General features: G+C 42.6%; 2 protein-coding genes across 8 annotated transcripts in view; one reads left to right on the top strand and one right to left on the bottom strand.

The window, feature by feature from the left end:
• Nucleotides 1-9,541, top strand: part of LOC115149436 (endoplasmic reticulum metallopeptidase 1) — a 54,465-nt gene extending 44,924 nt beyond the window's left edge. The window contains exons 14-16 of the mRNA XM_029692289.1: nt 1,210-1,325; nt 3,211-3,374; nt 5,143-9,541. Coding sequence (XP_029548149.1) covers nt 1,210-1,325; nt 3,211-3,374; nt 5,143-5,319 — 457 coding nt within the window. The 3' untranslated portion in view covers nt 5,320-9,541. The remainder of the gene's footprint in view (nt 1-1,209; nt 1,326-3,210; nt 3,375-5,142) is intronic.
• Nucleotides 9,542-9,626: 85 nt separating this feature from the next.
• Nucleotides 9,627-19,884, bottom strand: part of LOC115149435 (RAB6A-GEF complex partner protein 1) — a 94,172-nt gene continuing 83,914 nt past the window's right edge. For 2 of the 7 annotated variants that reach the window (XM_029692286.1, XM_029692288.1), the window contains exons 23-27: nt 19,731-19,884; nt 19,286-19,489; nt 18,536-18,713; nt 15,086-15,274; nt 9,627-14,320 (exon numbers count right to left, since the gene is read on the bottom strand). The exon at nt 19,731-19,884 is cut by the window's right edge and continues 142 nt beyond it. In XM_029692286.1, coding sequence (XP_029548146.1) covers nt 14,029-14,320; nt 15,086-15,274; nt 18,536-18,713; nt 19,286-19,489; nt 19,731-19,884 — 1,017 coding nt within the window. In that variant the 3' untranslated portion in view covers nt 9,627-14,028. The remainder of the gene's footprint in view (nt 14,321-15,085; nt 15,275-18,535; nt 18,714-19,285; nt 19,490-19,730) is intronic. The other 5 variants (XR_003866870.1, XR_003866872.1, XR_003866871.1 and 2 more) reach the window with 5 other exon arrangements.

Raw genomic sequence — 19,884 nt, 5'->3', positions numbered from 1 at the left:
TGAAGCTTGGCATTCAGGCCAAAGATTTCAATCTTGGTTTCATCAGACCAGAGAATCTTGTAGGTGCCTTTTGGCAAACTCCAAGCGGGCTGTCATGTGCCTTTTACTGAGGAGTGGCTTCCGTCTGGTCACTCTACCATAAAGGCCTGATTGATGGAGTGTTGCGGAGATGCTTGTCCTTCTGGAAGGTCCTCCCGTCTCCACACAGGAACTCTGGAGCTCTGTCAAAGTGACCATTGGGTTCTTGGTCACCTCCCTGACCAAGGCACTTCTCCCCCGATTGCTCAGTTTAGCCCGGCAGCCAGCTCTAGGAAGAGTTTTGGTGGTTCCAAACTTCTTCCGTTTAAGAATGATGGAGGCCACCTATGTTCTTGGGGACCTTCAATGCTACAGACATTTTTTGGTAGCCTTCCCCAGATCTGTGCCTCGACACAATCCTGTCTCTGAGCTCTACGGACAATTCCTTCGACCTCATGGCTTGGTTTTTGCTCTGACATGCACTGTCAACTGTGGGACCTTGTATAGAAAGGTGTGTGACTTTCCAAATCATGTCCAATCAATTGAATTTACCACAGGTGGACTCCAATCAAGTTGTAGAAACATCTTAAGGATGAACAATGGAAATAAGATGCACCTCAGCTCAATTTCTAGTCTCATAGCAAAGGGTCTGAATACTTACGTAAGGTATTTCTGTATTTTATCTTTTATAAATTTGAAAAATAAGCAATTTAATACATTTTAGAATAAGGCTGTAACAAAATGTGGAAAAAGTCAAGGGGTCTGAATACTTACGTAAGGTATTTCTGTATTTTATCTTTTATAAATTTGAAAAATAAGCAATTTAATCCATTTTAGAATAAGGCTGTAACAAAATGTGGAAAAAGTCAAGGGGTCTGAATACTTTTTGAATGCACTGTATACTAATTTAATAGGATCTCTACGGTCTGAATGAAATAACTATTATTACTATACTGCAGATATGATCTGTATTATATTGTATCTCAAAGGGGTTCAAAATGTGTTGTCTATGGCAACGAAATGCTGACGTATTTGGTTGTGTTTTCAAATGTGTTTCATAAAGGAAAAACAATTTTACTGTATCATGCACATACCATACATTTCTTATTACTTTTATTGAACATGTCTGGCAGGTATCGACTGGTTTAGCAAAATAACTAAACGGCATTGTGTTAATTGACTTGTTTTCAGGAAGAACTGGTACCTCCCAGCCCCTGAAGTCTTTCCCAAGTCTCCCATCGAGTTTCAGGTCCTTTCTAAAGAACAGACAAAATGGGGCACAGTGAAGATTACATTTGAAGTCAAAGGTGAGATTATATGAACATTGAACATGGTATTTTTTTTATTTAACCTTTATTTAACTAGGCAAGTCAGTTAAGAACAATGACGACTCTTCATCCTCTACCACTACAGGACCTTCAGAAAGTATTCACACCCTTTGACTTCTTCCACATGTTGTTGTTACAGCCTGAATTTAAAATGGATTGAATTGAGATTGCTTGTCACTGGCCTACACACAATACCCCATAATGTCAAACTGGAATTATGTTTTTCAAAATATTTACTGAATTATTACAAATTTAAAGCTAAAATGTCTTGAGTCAATAAGTATTCAACTCCTTTGTTTATGGCAAGCCTAAATAAGTTCAGGTATAAAAATGGACTCACTCAGTGTGCAATAATAGCGTTTAACATGATTTTTAAATGACTACCTCATCTCTGTACCACACACATACAATTATCTGTAAAGTCCCTCAGTTGAGCAGTGAATTTCAAACACAGATTAATTCACAAAGATCAGGGAGGTTTTCCAATGCCTCGCAAAGAAGGGCACCTATTGGTAGAAAGGTAATACATGTAAAAAGCAGACATTGAATATCCCTTTGAGCATGGTGAAGTTATTAATTACACTTTGGGTAGTGTATCAATACACCCAGTCATCCTTCTAACTCTGTTCCCGGAGACGAAGGAAACCGCTCAGGGATTTCACCATGAGGCCAATGGTGACTTTAAAACAGTTAGAGTTTAACGGCTGTGATAGGAGAAAACTGAGGATGGATCAACAACATTGTAGTTACTCCACAATACTCCACTAAGTGAAAAGAAGGAAGCCTGTCCAGAATAGCAATATTCCAAAACATGCATCCTGTTTGCAACAAGGCACTAAAGTAATACTGCAAGAAATGTGGCAAAGCAATTAACTATTTGTCCTGAATACAAAGTGTTATGTTTGGGGCAAATTCAATACAACACATTACTGAGTACCACTCTCCATATTATCAAGCATAGTGGTGGCTGCATCATGTTATGGGTATGATTGTAATCGTTAAGTACTTGGGAGTTTTTCAGGATAAAAATGTACTGAATGGAGCTAAGCACAGGCAAAATCCTAGAGGAAAACCTGGTTGTCTGCTTTCCACCAGACACTGAAATTAATTCACCTTTTAGAAGGACAATAACCTAAAACACAAAGCCAAATCTAGACTTGAGTTGCTTACCAAGAAGACATTGAATGGCCAAGTTACAGTTTTGACTTAAATCTGCGCTATGACCTGAAAACAATTGTCAAGCAATGATCAACAACCAATTTGACAGAGCTTGAAGAATTTTGAAAAGAATAATGGGCAAATGTTGCACAATCCAGGTGTGGGAAGCTCTTAGAGACTTACCCAGAAACACTCACAACTGTAATCGCTTCCAAAGGTGATTCTAACATGTATTGACTCAGGGGGTAATGTGTGTGTGAGTGAGTGATCCGTTACTCCAATCCTCTATCACTACCTGCTGTAGGATCCGTTACTCCAGTCCTCTATCACTACCTGCTGTAGGATCTGTTACTCCAATCCTCTATCAATACCTGCTGTAGGATCTGTTACTCCAATCCTCTATCACTACCTGCTGTAGGATCTGTTACTCCAATCCTCTATCAATACCTGCTGTAGGATCTGTTACTCCAATCCTCTATCAATACCTGCTGTAGGATCCGTTACTCCAGTCCTCTATCAATACCTGCTGTAGGATCTGTTACTCCAATCTTCTATCACTACCTGCTGTAGGATCTGTTACTCCAATCCTTTTCTCACCAAATGGTGTGTGAGAAAAGGCAGTGTTTAGGAACCATAGTTTGTGACATGCATTGTGTGTGACTATGTACTGACTGTGTGTGTGTGTGTGTGTGTGTGTGTCCTCCAGGTCCCAGCCACATGTCCCTCTACCTGAGACCCCACCAAGGGGCCTCTCTGTCCAGCTGGTCGTTTGGGGACGGTGTCCCCCAGTACCACCTGGCTGGAGAGTACTTTATATTCTACTCCCACGGCCTGGATGCCCCAGCCTGGAACTTCTGGTTCGAAATACAGGTAGAGAATATTAGGGATTTAGGATTCCAAACAGGCAAAGCTGTTTGAGATAATGTCATGACATCAGCTTTACCTGCTGCGTTAGCGCCTTAATTAACACAGTCCTTTTTTCACTGCAAGCTTGGATATAATGCACAGTGTACTTTCAAAAGCTTCACAAGAATTTGTGCACATGAGGCTTTGGAGGAATGCTTGTCTTTGTGTACAGTGTACTAGAGGTGTGCCGAGTACTCGGACAAAACAAGTATCGTAATAGAGATGGAGAATTTTCAGCTGCCAGAACATCTTTCACTCAAACAGTGTGAAGCGCTGTGCACTCTGAACAACTATTGGCTAGTTCTTTTGTCTGTAAAGAAACAGGCGGGGTATCGGTTGAACCTGCTGCAATGATTGGATTAGAACAAGCCGCTGTCATCTCCCCAGAAAGATGTTTCACTCAGTCACTTGTCTCAGGGCACAAGTCTCCCTTTCTCCAAACATCGTGTATGAATCAGAATCCGTAGCTATTCATTGTTGTTATTTCCTGGTCGACTTTGCTGAGGCCATTATGGATGTTTTAGTCTGTCGACTTGGCGTTGTTTAGTAGGACTACTTGGTCTGTAATGATTCCATTGCTTTACGACGTCTTTTGTTATGTCGTGATCCAAGCCCATGCTTGCTGTTATTTCTTCTCACCCAGGCATGTTTCCCCAGCGACAGATCATTAGAAAATAAAATGACAAATGTAGACAGTTTATTTTGATTGTACAAATGTTGTGGTATCAATTCCTAGAATTCTACACATATTGCCACGGGGCTGAGAGGAAATGTGCAGTTTTAAAGCTAATTTCCTGCAATTTTGCCATGGCTTATGCTATCTGAGTGACTCAAACATAACAAAATCAATGGGGGCTCCATACTCCGTCTGTATTCCATAGAATGTTGCAGCGCCTCCCTCCTCGGCTACCCCAAAATTACCTTTTTCAAAGAACTTTCTTGTTGACTGCTTGTTTTAGTCAAATACAAAAACTCAATTGAAGAAAACTCAATGTCTAAAGATTACTTTAACATTGCCTCCTCCTGAGCTAATAATATTGTAAGGCAACCCTCATGCCCCATTTCATGACGGTGCTAGCCTCTAGCTAGCTACCGACCGTAACATTAGCTAGCTAGCCAAGACAAACAGATTGTACAGCTACAAGTAGTACTTACCTGTGAAATGTTTTCCACACACATAGCTATGTCTACTTGGACACCGGGGTCCCCACAATTCCTTGACTCTCCCACGCCGAATAGCCTGAAGCCACAGGGCTCTTCCCATAGGCTCTATTTCCCTATGTGGGAGCATTGCAAACTAGAGTTTTGGGATTTCTGACCTGGTTTGATGTACAAAGCAGTTTTCCCTGCATGGTTTTTGTATGACTTAAAAATCAACGAAGAAGTTGGCTCTTTTTCAGGGGAATCAATTGGGAAGACTGATTGGTTGGCGTGGTCTAGGGGATCTTATGACGTGAATATCGACTTGGAGTATGCATTTTATTTCAGATTCTCCCTGACTGTCTAGTTTTTATTTTGGTGGTTGTTAGTTCTCAAAGATGATCTTATTTAAAAAATATATTGGTCAATTATATTTTCTACATACTTTATCTGGTTTTAGTCTTAAGTTTACACTGAAAATGTTTTACCATCCCGAAAATGCATTTTTTGTTAAATGATAACGATTTGTGACTCTAGGGGAAACACTGTCCATATATGATTGTGTGTTTTAATACGTATTTCTCGTCTCCAGCCTCCCAGAGAAGAGGACCCGTCAGGCCCAGAGGGAATGATCTCCGTAGCCATCTCATCTCATTACTTCTTTGGAGAGGACCAGAGGACTGTTCAGCTAGAGGACATGCTGCAGAGGTTCCCTAAATGGGCCTTCCCCTCTTCCTGGGTCTCCACCTATCACATGTACCGATACTGACACCTAGGCCTATCAGATGTACACACACTGGGAGGCACCTACCACATTTACCCATACTTGAAATACTGGGCCCGTTGTTGGGCCTGCTTCCACACACAGGCCGATTCGAGAGACCCCACCATCACTGTGTCAATAGTTAACAGGAGGGACACTAAAGCCAAGCCAGAAGCAACATTATTTATAAACAGTAACAGTAGGGAACGGTCCTTATAAACAGTAACAGTAGGACTAGGGAACGGTCCTTATTAACAGAAACAGTCCTTATAAACAGAAACAGTAGGACTAGGGAACGGTCCTTATAAACAGTAACGGTCCTTATAAAACAGTAACAGTAGGACTAGGGAACGGTCCTTATAAACAGTAGGACTAGGGAACGGTCCTTAAACAGTAACAGTAGGACTAGGGAACGGTCCTTATTAACAGAAACAGTCCTTATAAACAGAAACAGTAGGACTAGGGAACGGTCCTTATAAACAGTAACGGTCCTTATAAAACAGTAACAGTAGGACTAGGGAACGGTCCTTATAAACAGTAGGACTAGGGAACGGTCCTTAAACAGTAACAGTAGGACTAGGGAACGGTCCTTATTAACAGAAACAGTCCTTATAAACAGAAACAGTAGGACTAGGGAACGGTCCTTATAAACAGTAACGGTCCTTATAAAACAGTAACAGTAGGACTAGGGAACGGTCCTTATAAACAGTAGGACTAGGGAACGGTCCTTATAAACAGTAACAGTAGGACTAGGGAACGGTCCTTATTAACAGAAACAGTCCTTATAAACAGTAACAGTAGGACTAGGGAACGGTCCTTATAAACAGTAACGGTCCTTATAAACAGTAACAGTAGGACTAGGGAACGGTCCTTATAAACAGTAGGACTACGGAACGGTCCTTATAAACAGTAACAGTTGGACTAGGGAACGGTCAACCAGTGTTCAGTAGAGTTCCTTTGTGGGGATGAGGGTAAATAGGTAGTTTATTTATTTTTTTACTCTTTCTTCTCGCTCTCTCTGACGAACTGTTTTGCATGTATGGCCTTGCGTGTTCCATCTCTGTCAACAAGCACGAGGTCTTCAGCGTCACTCACTATTTCAGTTAAAAGGCTAGTGTTTCCTTACAAAATTAACAATTTCTTGTTTTCACATTTTAAATAAGAAACAAACAAACCTAAGGGAGTCAATTCATGAAAACTTCTAAAAAAGTGAACTGGTTAAGATGTCAAGGCCAGTACAGTAGTCTGAAGGTCAACACAATTTAATTGTTGCAGTGAAAGCCTTTTGTGTGATTTGCTTACGGTGAGCTCACTAATGTACAAGGATGTTTTGACGAGTGATGGCGAAAATAGAAATGCAATTAACTCATCACTGAATGAATAAATAATTTAGCTGGGTATTGCGATTTCAAATGTATTTTCTGTCCATCAAGAAACACACTGATTTAGTTTGACTGAGTTGAAGAGAATCAAACTAATGGTGCTTTTTACATTTTTCTCATTCTGAACCCCGGTGCTCTAACCTACTACAACAAGGCAGTTGTTTTAATGTTGTGGCGCTTTTTCAAAACATTTATTAATGCAACACATCGGTAAGCCATTCCACCAACTCCAATTAATTTTGTCCTCCTGATGTCCCTCATCAATGGTACTTCCTGTTAACAGTTAAACAGTAAAATGGGTTTAAAAAAAAATCCTACTTCAGTGTGTTTTTGCCCATATCAATATTTTACAGTGGGATATTGTTTTATTATAAACTCAGATTATAATACTATTGGCTGATGTCATAAAACAGACATTAAATCACCAGAAAGGGTGTTGTCAAAGTATATTCCAATGGTTGACGCCTACGGTGTGGGTCAGACTCGGACTGTTGCACAAAGTGAATCAAAGCACTGGACTTGTATTTTATCAGTGGGGAACCCTCCTTTTCTACTCCATGTTTTCTGTCTTTCTAGTTTTGTTGCTACAGAACCAGGGTTCAATTCAGAAAGTCTTAATTTAAAGGTATTGAAGATAATTGGAATTTCAGTATAGTTCCTGAATTGACCCCCATCATGGTGTTTGACTGCAGGACAGCTGCTCCTGCTAACACTGAGGTAGCGCTGGGTCTGTGTTCATAAAGAGGCAGAGTGCTGCTATAGGATCAGTTTAGCCTTTTAGGTCATAACAAATACAATTATGGATAGATGGGGACCTGATCCTAGATCAACACTCCTACTTTATGAATAAAGCCAAGCTGTTTTCTCTGTACCTGCATGGTAAAGTCTTATGTGAGCTGTCTTCATGGTAGGGCTGCACAATTAATAGAATTCGCAATGTCAATATTTTGAAACGGCACTCAGAACGGTTGTTACAGGCGGCTAATAGTTTACTGTCGTCTCTCCTCTTGCAGCTGCTTGCCCCACCCCGTTACTCAAGCAGCACATTTGATTATAACAGTTCACATCGCAAATCTGTTTTTTCCCCACATCGTGCAGCCTTACTTCATGGTTCGATGTGTTACTCTATGAAGTAGGTATTTAGGGTTTTGTGAAGACTGACCGGTACTTGAGATTTGATAAGGATTGTTGATCTGGGCAGTCTCTTGGACTACACTACTGTGGCTAGTACCAGTTTGTGTTGAACAGTCGCCTTGTTGTTTGGTATCCAGCGATGCGTCCTCTCTCTGAGCAGGTGAAAGGATGGAACCAAGCTAATGTGCTTTCTAGGTTCTATAATGCCACATGGTTGTAGGCTAGAGGGATCTGTTGGTCTCATGCACTTACCTGTAAGAAATATGGTCTTAGCCGGATTGTACAGCAAGATTTTGTAAATTGTAATGTAGTTAAGGGTTTAAAAATGATTTGTCATATCCATCGCTGTGATGAAAAACATCCCAGTATACTCTTAAATATGCATGATGAACACAAGGTGATGTTTTCTTGAGAGGAAAAGAGAAAGGGGGAGGAAACTAACGAGCTCACGTCTAAAGACCTTTAGCTAGTGGCATCGTTTAGTGAGGTTTTGTCTAGGCCTGAACTTGCACCCTATTGGCTGCTTTTGACCAGAGCCGTATAAAAGTAGTACACTATACAGGGAGCCATTTTGGTCGCCTTAATCAGAGGTATAGCGACAGCTCAGGCCTGATGGATGGAACAAAAAATGAGTGTATAATTTAAACATTTAATAAGTTAATGATTTGATTTATTTCTATATCAAGTATGGTGGGTTCTGTAATTTAGGTAAAGAAATATCCCCTGATTCTGTAATTACAAGACGATTGATGACTAATGTTCACTACCCCAAACCTTCCCATTGAATTTAAATAATGACTCAAGTGTACTGTACACTGCCTTAAACATATAACTTCATGTTTTGGACAGATTGCTGCTCTGTTGAAATTGTAAAGTGATTTTTGGTTTATGGTAATGACATTTGTCAGTACTGTCAAACTTTTCTTCTGCAGTCATTTATAACATTTATGATTTTACACAAAAAAAAGTAATGCAGGGAATCAATCCGATCGCACCTTGTGGGCAATGCTCACTCGTTCGTGGAGACCACATTCACGGTAAACGCTGGCTACATGTTGCTTCAATAATACAATTCCATTAAAATGGTGCATTGCTGCCAAAACACGATCGGATTGAATCCTGGCATAAATCCCCACTCAGTTCAAGCAAACTATAATACACATTGTTCAAAGTAGCTTGAAGGGTTACGTATCATCATCATATCCCATAAAACATTGTTACTGTAACGATGATACTGACATTTCCCGAGCCTTGTCCTTTGTAAATACCAATATTAAGGTGAAACATTTCATTTAAACCGTTTATGGGTCTCAACTTAAATTTTGTAGAATTATTGTGAGAAAGGCTTTACTTTCCTTAATATGCCTGAATAAAGGAAAGTTACCTGTACTTCAGTTGGAAAAATGGGAACTGAAATGCATCCACGTTTAAGTGATCGAGTGTTTTCGTTGGAACCTGTTAAATTTCATGTGATGCAACTCACCTACAGTATCTATGCCTATTAACTGAATCAAGTGCAGTTTTGTATAACATGTTAATTATTTAAAAGCAATCATACTTTTGTAATTTTTTATTTTATTAATTTGTCAACTGGGAGGGTTACACCTAACCTTTTAAAATCAGTCATGTAACCCCAGATGGGATTAACATGGTTGATTTGGGGAATTGTGTAACAGGGTATTTTGATTACAAAAATAAACTTGAAATTAACACTTGTGTCCAGTGACTTACCACCATGTACAGCAATAATACATGTTGCTTTTAGTAGTCTCTAAAAAAAAATACAATAAAATGGCCTTGGTTTTAAAAAATAATTTATTGTTTATGTACAGGAAAAAATAGAAAACCAAAATGAGTAGAAAAGGCAAATTGTACAAGAAACAGTATCTATACTGTACACTGCATTGAAGATGTCCACCCCAGGGTGTGTTACTGCCTCAAATATGCTGTTCTTTACAATATGTATGAAAAGAGTACCACTGTCATCATGTCTGACATCGTGCTTTTCCCCAACAGCAGAGACACGAAACAATAGACTTCTAGTCCTCAGATGGAAACATGAAACGTATATAATCATAATATCGATAAACTGTCTTAAGTACTAACTGAATTTTTTGTTGTTGAGCAGCAATGGTTCCATCTTTCCTCAGAGGGGTGTGGAGAGGTTCATTATACAAGCACTCAAGTCACGGTGACCCAAGGCCTCAGAACATGTCTTTGGTTAGCCAACAACCTTATTACGTTAGGTAAACTTCACAGCTGGGGTTTGTGGGCTTGAGAGCAGACGATATAGAAGCACATCGATGCTGTGTAGTTAACTTGCGTCCCAGTTTTGTTTGTGCCGTCTTGCCAACTCCATAGCAAACATGACAACGACAGAAATGGAGTTGGTACAGTAAGACGGTACGAACCGATCTGGGACTCAGGCTAGTGTACAGTCACGGCCAAAGAGGTTCTCGTAAAAACAACGCTGCAGAACAATAGAGGCTTATACAAGCACAGTGAGCTGCAATAAAATGTTTAAAATACAAACTACAAGCACAGTGAGCTGCAGCAGAATAATGTTTAAAGTACAAACTACAAGCACAGTGAGCTGCAGCAGAATAATGTTTAAAGTACAAACGTTTTGGTTGGTATGAGTGACAGTAAAACATGTGGAGCTGAATGTAAATCTAAAGAGAAAAAAGCTGAAACAAAGCAACGTTTCAGAATTGCACAGTTTAACAGTGATGTACTGTAAGTAAGTGGAGACCATTGATGTACTGAACCTGGCTAATATAGAACAAATACACACAGTAAAGAAAACAACTGCTAACAATTGTCTGGAGAAACAGCTGATCTAAGACCAGTATTTCCATTTAGAGCACAATGAATACATGGGGCCCTGTTCATACTCAGTTGCTTTGTGGATACGAGCCAGAGTTTTTCACGCTGTTAAAGATGGCATCCGCAGTAGGGGGGAAATGGCGCCACTGGCCGCCCCACCACCGTTGTTGCTGCTGAGCGTCGTGCAGCATGGTGAAAACAAGGCAGTACATATTAAGCTCTGCTGTCACGCGTGCAATGATGTCAGAGGGGGGGGAAAAAATAGGAACTTTGTTGTTGCAAAATCACAAATGGATGTGGCTGTTTCACCATTGATTCCCGTTTGAAGGTTGGGAGCTCTATGCTGGTCAGGTGGTGGGATATCGACCTGGGCGCTGGGCCTGAGAGCTCTGTGGGTCAGGTGGTGGGATATCGACCTGGGCCTGAGAGCTCTATGAGGGTCAGGTGGTGGGGTATCGACCTGGGCCTGAGAGCTCTGTGGGTCAGGTGGTGGGATATCGACCTGGGCGCTGGGCCTGAGAGCTCTGTGGGTCAGGTGGTGGGATATCGACCTGGGCGCTGGGCCTGAGAGCTCTATGCTGGTCAGGTGGTGGGATATCGACCTGGGCCTGAGAGCTCTATGCGGGTCAGGTGGTGGGGTATCGACCTGGGCGCTGGGCCTGAGAGCTCTATGCGGGTCAGGTGGTGGGATATCGACCTGGGCCTGAGAGCTCTATGCTGGTCAGGTGGTGGGGTATCGACCTGGGCGCTGGGCCTGAGAACTCTATGCGGGTCAGGTGGTGGGGTATCGACCTGGGCCTGAGAGCTCTATGAGGGTCAGGTGGTGGGGTATCGACCTGGGCCTGAGAGCTCTATGAGGGTCAGGTGGTGGGGTATCGACCTGGGCCTGAGAGCTCTATGCTGGTCAGGTGGTGGGGTATCGACCTGGGCGCTGGGCCTGAGAGCTCTATGCGGGTCAGGTGGTGGGGTATCGACCTGGGCGCTGGGCCTGAGAGCTCTATGCGGGTCAGGTGGTGGGATATCGACCTGGGCCTGAGAGCTCTATGCTGGTCAGGTGGTGGGGTATCGACCTGGGCGCTGGGCCTGAGAGCTCTATGCGGGTCAGGTGGTGGGGTATCGACCTGGGCCTGAGAGCTCTATGCGGGTCAGGTGGTGGGATATCGACCTGGGCCTGAGAGCTCTATGCTGGTCAGGTGGTGGGATATCGACCTGGGCCTGAGAGCTCTATGCTGGTCAGGTGGTGGGATATCGACCTGGGCCTGAGAGCTCTATGCTGGTCAGGTGGTGGGATATCGACCTGGGCCTGAGAGCTCTATGCTGGTCAGGTGGTGGGATATCGACCTGGGCCTGAGAGCTCTATGCTGGTCAGGTGGTGGGATATCGACCTGGGCCTGAGAGCTCTATGCTGGTCAGGTGGTGGGATATCGACCTGGGCGCCGGGCCTAAGAACGACTCAAATGACTACAGTACGGAGTTGAGGCAAAAGCAAATAGTTCTTGTTTAGTTGCTTTGATATAGCTGAAATAAAACAATTTGAATGAATAATGAAGGCTAACATTTTCCCATTATCAATAACACCACAACCAATAAATAATAATACTGACGATCATAAAAGATTGATTCCATGTGAGGATACTAGTCTTTACCGTTCCACATCATACATACAGGAGCTGCTTCTGATATGTTACCACGGTGATAACAACCAAGCCTTTACAAACCTAAATTCTTATAGAAACAATGGACACCCTGTCAGAATACATGAAATAGTATAGGACCTATTCAACTCTACAGCCATTACCAAGATCACTGATAGGAGACGATACTGAAATGTGACATTGAATTAACACCAAGGTGTGCATCAGTTGATGTTTTATCTATTTAAAAAGGGGGCAAAGAAAAATGATCTCTGGCATGACATAATATGCTATCAATATCAATACAAAGTGAATTATGAATATAGTTTGTCTCAGTTTGGATCCTCCAGCATGACGGAAGCCAACTGAACAGTAATTCTAGAGCCAGTCCTAAAGCATGTGTGTAAAGACGCAGGTCAGGATCGCCATAATCATTTGGTTTGTCCTCAGAGAACGTTAGATTCTCCCTTCAGGAGTCAGTCATGGTTTGGTTGAGGCCTGGTCAGGCCCTCGTCAACAACATTCACCTCCAATCCAGGTCATCTCATCACACACACACACACACACACACACGTCTTCTCTCTCGACCAACAGAATTCTGACACTAGTCTTTAATATCTTAGTGAGGGGACTGACATCGTAATGGTGTAGAATAATATCACCACATTATTGACCACGGCATCAGTAAATATCTTTAAATCCACGGTACAGTAGGATGTATAAAATATGACACACACTTCAGTGCATCTCATAAAATGTTCAGAACTTGTCCAGCACACAGTTGATTTCAGGGGCGATTCCTTGCAAAAAGTACCAAAAGTTATATCTGAACTCCTTCACAACAAAGTACAATATAGACTGTTGTACAAACTGTGACAAAAATATACAGTTATAGGTTGAACTTTCTGTTACTGTCTAACGGACAGTAACCCGGATGCTCTTTGCCCAGCACGTCATCACGGCTATCTGAAATTTCTATCTAGACACTATTGCCCAGACGAGCACAATCCAGACAGCATTTCTCTGATCTGAAAAGCATATTTAAAACGCTAACTTGCAACACAAACTGCCTGCTTTAATCCCAGAATAAAGACTGACTAGCCCAAACTCAGGTCTGTGAGCAAATTTCTTAAAAAAAAACATTTTTTTACGGGGAGCAGAATAAATAGAGGTTAGAAGCATGTCATATCTATGTTTTTTTTGTTATGAATCGGCTGTGTCCTGACTAATCAACTGGACAATACTGACACTCTTAAAACACAAGAGCCCACTCACTCACTCACTCACTCACTCACTCACTCACTCACTCACTCACTCACTCACTCACTCACTCACTCACTGACCCGACAGACCCTGCTCCAGCACTGGGATGGACGAGTATCCGGACTGGAGAGAAGTCGAGAATGTCCTCTTGCGTTTGAGGCTTCCAAATGTTACACACCCAGTGTAGTAATACACACAATACCATGACACACACAGTCTCACACACAATGGAAAATATCAGAGTCCGCGTCAGTCAACAAACTGGTTCCAGACAGAGTTTAGTCAGACTTCCAGTGTCTCTCTTCCTCATCCTGTGTCCCATCACACCCGCCCAGCAAGGTCAGAAAAGGGCTGTATTCATCAGGGTTTACCGTAGCAAAAAAAGTTTAAGTCAATATAGTCAGTCCCTCCCTGTTTCAGTCCATTTTCTTCCATTTGGTGCCTAATGAACATGACTCAGGTCAGGACTGGGCATGTCAGGACAGAGTGCAGTCGTACGCCCCCTCGTCCACCGCCTGTTCCTCCTGCTCCTCTGGAACTCCTCCGTCCTCTGTCCCTAACCCCCCAGGGGGCTCCAAAGGAAGGGCCAGACCCAGGAGGACAGGCCCTCTACTGTCTTCCGCACTGGGGCCTGCGGGCTGGGGCTCAGCCAGCTTCGAGTTGGAAGCCCCTGGTAGGAAGGCTTCAGGCTGGATCTGCTCTACAGAAGTCTCTATGAGCTTCTGTAGCTGGGGCCGGATCATGTTCAGGAAGGGCTTATAGCCCAGGCTACAGGGAGTGGAGAGAAGGGGGAGTCAGTATCAAGCTCACAACATTCATGAACTTCACTGTGCCTTTGCTATAGCTGCTATAGAAGATGTTACATCCTTTACACCACAGTTCCACTAGTGGTCTGGATGAATACAAATCAGCTTTAATAATGCAGATATATTGTGGCTTCCATCAATGTAGTTGTCTGCATCATTTCCAATCCCCCATATATATATTTTTTTGTAAACATATACGCTACCGTTAAAAAATTTGGGGTCACTTAGAAATGTCCTTGTTTTTGAAAGAAAAGCAACATTTTTGTCCATTAAAATAACATAAAATTGATCAGAAATACAGTGTAGACATTGTTGTAAATGACTATTGTAGCTGTAAACGGCATATTTTTAATGGATTATCTACATAGGCGTACAGAGGCCCATTATCAGCAACCATCACTCCTGTGTTCCAATGGCACGTTGTGTTAGCTAATCCAAGTTTATATCATTTTAAATGGCTAATTGATCATTAGAAAACCCTTTTGCAATTATGACATTGGGCCTCTGTATGCGAGCGACAGACAGAGCGAGCGACTGACTGACCGAGCGACAGACCGGCAGACCGAGCGAGCGACAGAGCGGCAGACCGAGCGAGCGACAGAGCGGCAGACCGAGCGAGCGACAGAGCGGCAGACCGAGCGAGCGACAGAGCGACAGACCGAGCGAGCGAGCGAGCGACAGAGCGAGGGAGCGACAGAGAGCGACAAAGACAAACAGAGACACTGACCAGTCTGTGGAGGCCCATGCGTCGACCCCTAGCAGGCCGGAGCGGACACTCTGGACGGTCTCAGGAGGAACCTCAGGACTGTCCAGGAAGTTGACCACCTGCTTGATGACTGTGGTCTCTCTCAGGATCAGACCAATCACAACACACCACTCCAGACAGCCAGCCTCCATGAACACATGCAGGAGGTACCTGAAGACAGAGAGAGATAAGCTATAAAAGGCATGATGCATATGGGACTGGTTTCCCAGAAACAGAGTAAGCTTAGCCCAACACTAAGAAGCATATGGTCAATGGAGATTCTCCATTTAGTTCATCTGAGTCCAGGGAAACATACCCAAGGATACACAAGCTAAGGCTGACAAATCACACAAGATATACACAAACCTACATATGAAACCAACACACAAACAAATAGGTCACCGCAGCCATACGTCTAGCTAGGTTGGGTTGGAAAGTGGGGTGGAGGAGTATTAGTAGCACCTAATAGCAGTAGTAGAAAAAAGTACTCGATTGTCATACTTGAGTAAAAGTAAAGATACCTTCATAGAAAAATTACTCAAGTAAAAATCACCCAGTAAAATACTGCTTGAGGAGAAGTCTAAAAGTATTTAGTTTTAAACTTAAGTATCAAAAGTAATTGTAATTGATAAAATATATTTAAGTATCAAAAGTAAAAAGTTTTAATCATTTCAAATTCCTTATATTAAGCAAACCAGACAGCATTTAAAAAAAAAAAAAGTAATTTACTGCTAGCCAGGGGCACAAGTCAACACTCAGACATAATTTACAAACGAAGCATGTCCACCAGATCAGAGGCAGTAGGGATGACCAGGGATGTCCTCTGTTTAGTGAGTCCACCAGATCAGAGGCAGTAGGGATGACCAGGGATGTTCTCTGTTTAATAAGTCCGCCAGATCAGAGGCAGTAGGGATGACCAGGGATGTTCTCTGTTTAATAAGTCCGCCAGATCAGAGGCAGTAGGGATGACCAGGGATGTCCTCTGTTTAGTGAGTCCACCAGATCAGAGGCAGTAGGGATGACCAGGGATGTTCTCTGTTTAATAAGTCCGCCAGATCAGAGGCAGTAGGGATGACCAGGGATGTTCTCTGTTTAGTGAGTCCACCAGATCAGAGGCAGTAGGGATGACCAGGGATGTTCTCTGTTTAATAAGTCCTCCAGATCAGAGGCAGTAGGGATGACCAGGGATGTTCTCTGTTTAGTGAGTCCGCCAGATCAGAGACAGTAGGGATGACCAGGGATGACCAGGGATGTTCTCTGTTTAGTGAGTCCACCAGATCAGAGACAGTAGGGATGAACAAGGATGTTCTCTTGATAAGAGTGTGAATTTGATCATTCAAGCATTCAAAACATAATGGGTCGTTTTGGGTGTCAGGGAAAATATATGGAGTAAAAAAGTACATCATTGTCTTTAGGAATGTAGTGAAGTTAAAGTTGTAAAAAATATCAATATTAAAGTACAGGGCCGTTTGCATAAAACATCTTAAGTACATTTTCCCTTAAAATGTCCTTAACTTTAAAATAAGTTGCACAAAACATTTTAAGGCAAATTTCCCCCTTAAATGAAATGAAAAAGTTAAGGGTTCCCCTGAGGTCCCTTATGTGCTTCATTCAGTATGGATATAGGTATCCCCTTTCATTCAGTATGGATATAGGTATCCCCTTTCATTCAGTATGGATATAGGTATCCCCTTTCATTCAGTATGGATATAGGTATCCCCTTTCATTCAGTATGGATATAGGTATCCCCTTTCATTCAGTATGGATATAGGTATCCCCTTTCATTCAGTATGGATATAGGTATCCCCTTTCATTCAGTATGGATATAGGTATCCCCTTTCATTCAGTATGGATATAGGTATCCCCTTTCATTCAGTATGGATATAGGTATCCCCTTTCATTCAGTATGGATATAGGTATCCCCTTTCATTCAGTATGGATATAGGTATCCCCTTTCATTCAGTATGGATATAGGTATCCCCTTTCATTCAGTATGGATATAGGTATCCCCTTTCATTCAGTATGGATATAGGTATCTCCTTTCATTCAGTATGGATATAGGTATCCCCTTTCATTCAGTATGGATATAGGTATCCCCTTTCATTCAGTATGGATATAGGTATCCCCTTTCATTCAGTATGGATATAGGTATCCCCTTTCATTCAGTATGGATATAGGTATCCCCTTTCATTCAGTATGGATATAGCTATCCCCTTTCATTCAGTATGGATATAGGTATCCCCTTTCATTCAGTATGGATATAGGTATCCCCTTTCATTCAGTATGGATATAGGTATCCCCTTTCATTCAGTATGGATATAGGTATCCCCTTTCATTCAGTATGGATATAGCTATCCCCTTTCATTCAGTATGGATATAGGTATCCCCTTTCATTCAGTATGGATATAGGTATCTCCTTTCATTCAGTATGGATATAGGTATCTCCTTTCATTCAGTATGGATATAGGTATCCCCTTTCATTCAGTATGGATATAGGTATCCCCTTTCATTCAGTATGGATATAGCTATCCCCTTTCATTCAGTATGGATATAGGTATCCCCTTTCATTCAGTATGGATATAGGTATCCCCTTTCATTCAGTATGGATATAGCTATCCCCTTTCATTCAGTATGGATATAGCTATCCCCTTTCATTCAGTATGGATATAGGTATCCCCTTTCATTCAGTATGGATATAGGTATCTCCTTTCATTCAGTATGGATATAGGTATCCCCTTTCATTCAGTATGGATATAGCTATCCCCTTTCATTCAGTATGGATATAGGTATCCCCTTTCATTCAGTATGGATATAGGTATCCCCTTTCATTCAGTATGGATATAGGTATCCCCTTTCATTCAGTATGGATATAGCTATCCCCTTTCATTCAGTATGGATATAGGTATCCCCTTTCTTTCAGTATGGATATCAATATAAATAATATTTGTGGAGGTGAATGTTGCTTTCCTCTGTTCTGGTTTGAAAGGGGAAACATCCACCAGCTACGTAGCTAATGGAAGGTGCACACTCCATGGCTACAAAGCTACTATAGCTAGTTGGCTAGCTAGCTACCTACTCTGTCAGTTAGCTGGATGTGCTAGAAAGTAATAGAAACAAGTTGAGAAAACTAAAAGGTGTTTTATCTTCTGAATCAAATTGTTTCTACTGTCTTGAATGTAGAAGTTCTGTTATGTGATCTTCCAGAATAAATGCTCTCTCTTTGATAAGAGATGTTCATGTCAGTGAATCAGGTCGTCTCCGTGGTAACTGGAGACTCTTTCTGCTGTACATGCCTTTAAGCTACCATAAAACTCTTGAATTATTCCCTTACCAAGGGGAAATTATTCCTTAAGGTAAACCCTCTCTGTCGCTCTGATTGGGCTGTCAAATAGAAGTAGAAATCCTGTCTATGAGTGGGAGGACAGGCTTTACCGTAGCTGGACCTGGGACTTGTGTGGTCCCTTGTTAGCCAGCTCCCTGGAGATGTGTTCCAGCTCAGAGTGGGTCAGACTGAGAGTAGAGAAGTTGTCATCCACCATGGTCCAATCTCCATCCACCATGCTGCTGGTCTCTGTCAGGTCTGTGGCAGAACCGATGCTGCACTCCTCCGCTAGAGAGAGAAAGATGGAGGGAGAACGAGGAAGGGAGATAGTTGATGAGGAAGGGTAGAAAGCGACCTAAACAATTATTTTGTTGTTACTGTTGTCCCAAACACAATTTTGATTCTCATTTTTTTTCATATTGTAAATATCCAAAATAAGTTTGGCAATATGTACATTGTTACATCATGCCAATAAAGCAAATTGAGTGAGTGAGTGAGTGTGAGTGTGAGAGTGAGAGTGAGAGAGAGAGAGAGAGAGAGAGGTAGGTAGAGAGAGAGAGAGGGAGGTAGGTAGAGAGAGAGAGGTAGGTAGAGAGAGAGAGAGAGAGGTAGGTAGAGAGAGAGAGAGAGAGGTAGGTAGAGAGAGAGAGAGAGAGGTAGGTAGAGAGAGAGAGAGAGAGGTAGGTAGAGAGAGAGAGAGAGGTAGAGAGAGAGAGAGAGAGAGAGGTAGAGAGAGAGAGAGAGAGAGAGAGAGAGAGAGAGGTAGGTAGAGAGAGAGAGGTAGGTAGAGAGAGTTCTCTGACTATATCTAAGGGAAAGAGAGTCTCAGCTGTTCCTATCTTTTGATGAAGACTACTTACTTTTGTTGGTTAGTGGAGAGAGGAAGGCCTCCTGTGTCTGTGGCCCCCCGTGGGACAAGGCAGTGTCCATCTCTGTAGGTCCAAGAGCCCCCAGCCTGTCTAGCCAGGTGTGGTTGCTGTTGCGTGCTACGGCCTGCGGGGGCGCTGTGTCCATGTTCAACAGGCTGTCTGCTGACTGGGACTTCAGTAGGTGCTGGCTCAGCACTGGAGGAGGGAGGGAGGAACAAACAGGTTCAGATTTAATTGAAGGATAAAATAACACCTACCTAAACAAATGCGACTTGAGAAAAAAATGCACTCAGTCACGAAGTTTGAATCAAACACACCCAATGATTCAGAGGGCGAGGGGGACACAGTCATTGCTGAGGACAAAAATGCATTGCAAACACAGCTGGACATTGTCCCTGAGGCACCAGCAGTCACACAAACAAACCCTGATGCACACCTGTCCTGCGGTGTCCGTTCTTGAAAGGCGAGCTGATGGAGCCGGCTGGGATGACAGGAAACGGCCACAGGAAGTCCTTGTGGAGACACTTCAGCGCCATGACAAAGTCATCAACCCGCGCCACCCGCGTGCGCTCGTGGCACAGCCAGCCAAT

The sequence above is a fragment of the Salmo trutta genome, chromosome 15 (genome assembly GCF_901001165.1).
Source record: "Salmo trutta chromosome 15, fSalTru1.1, whole genome shotgun sequence".
Taxonomy (NCBI): Eukaryota; Metazoa; Chordata; class Actinopteri; order Salmoniformes; family Salmonidae; genus Salmo; species Salmo trutta.
Note: the sequence above shows the minus strand (reverse complement) of the source record. Positions and strands in the feature narration are given on the sequence as shown.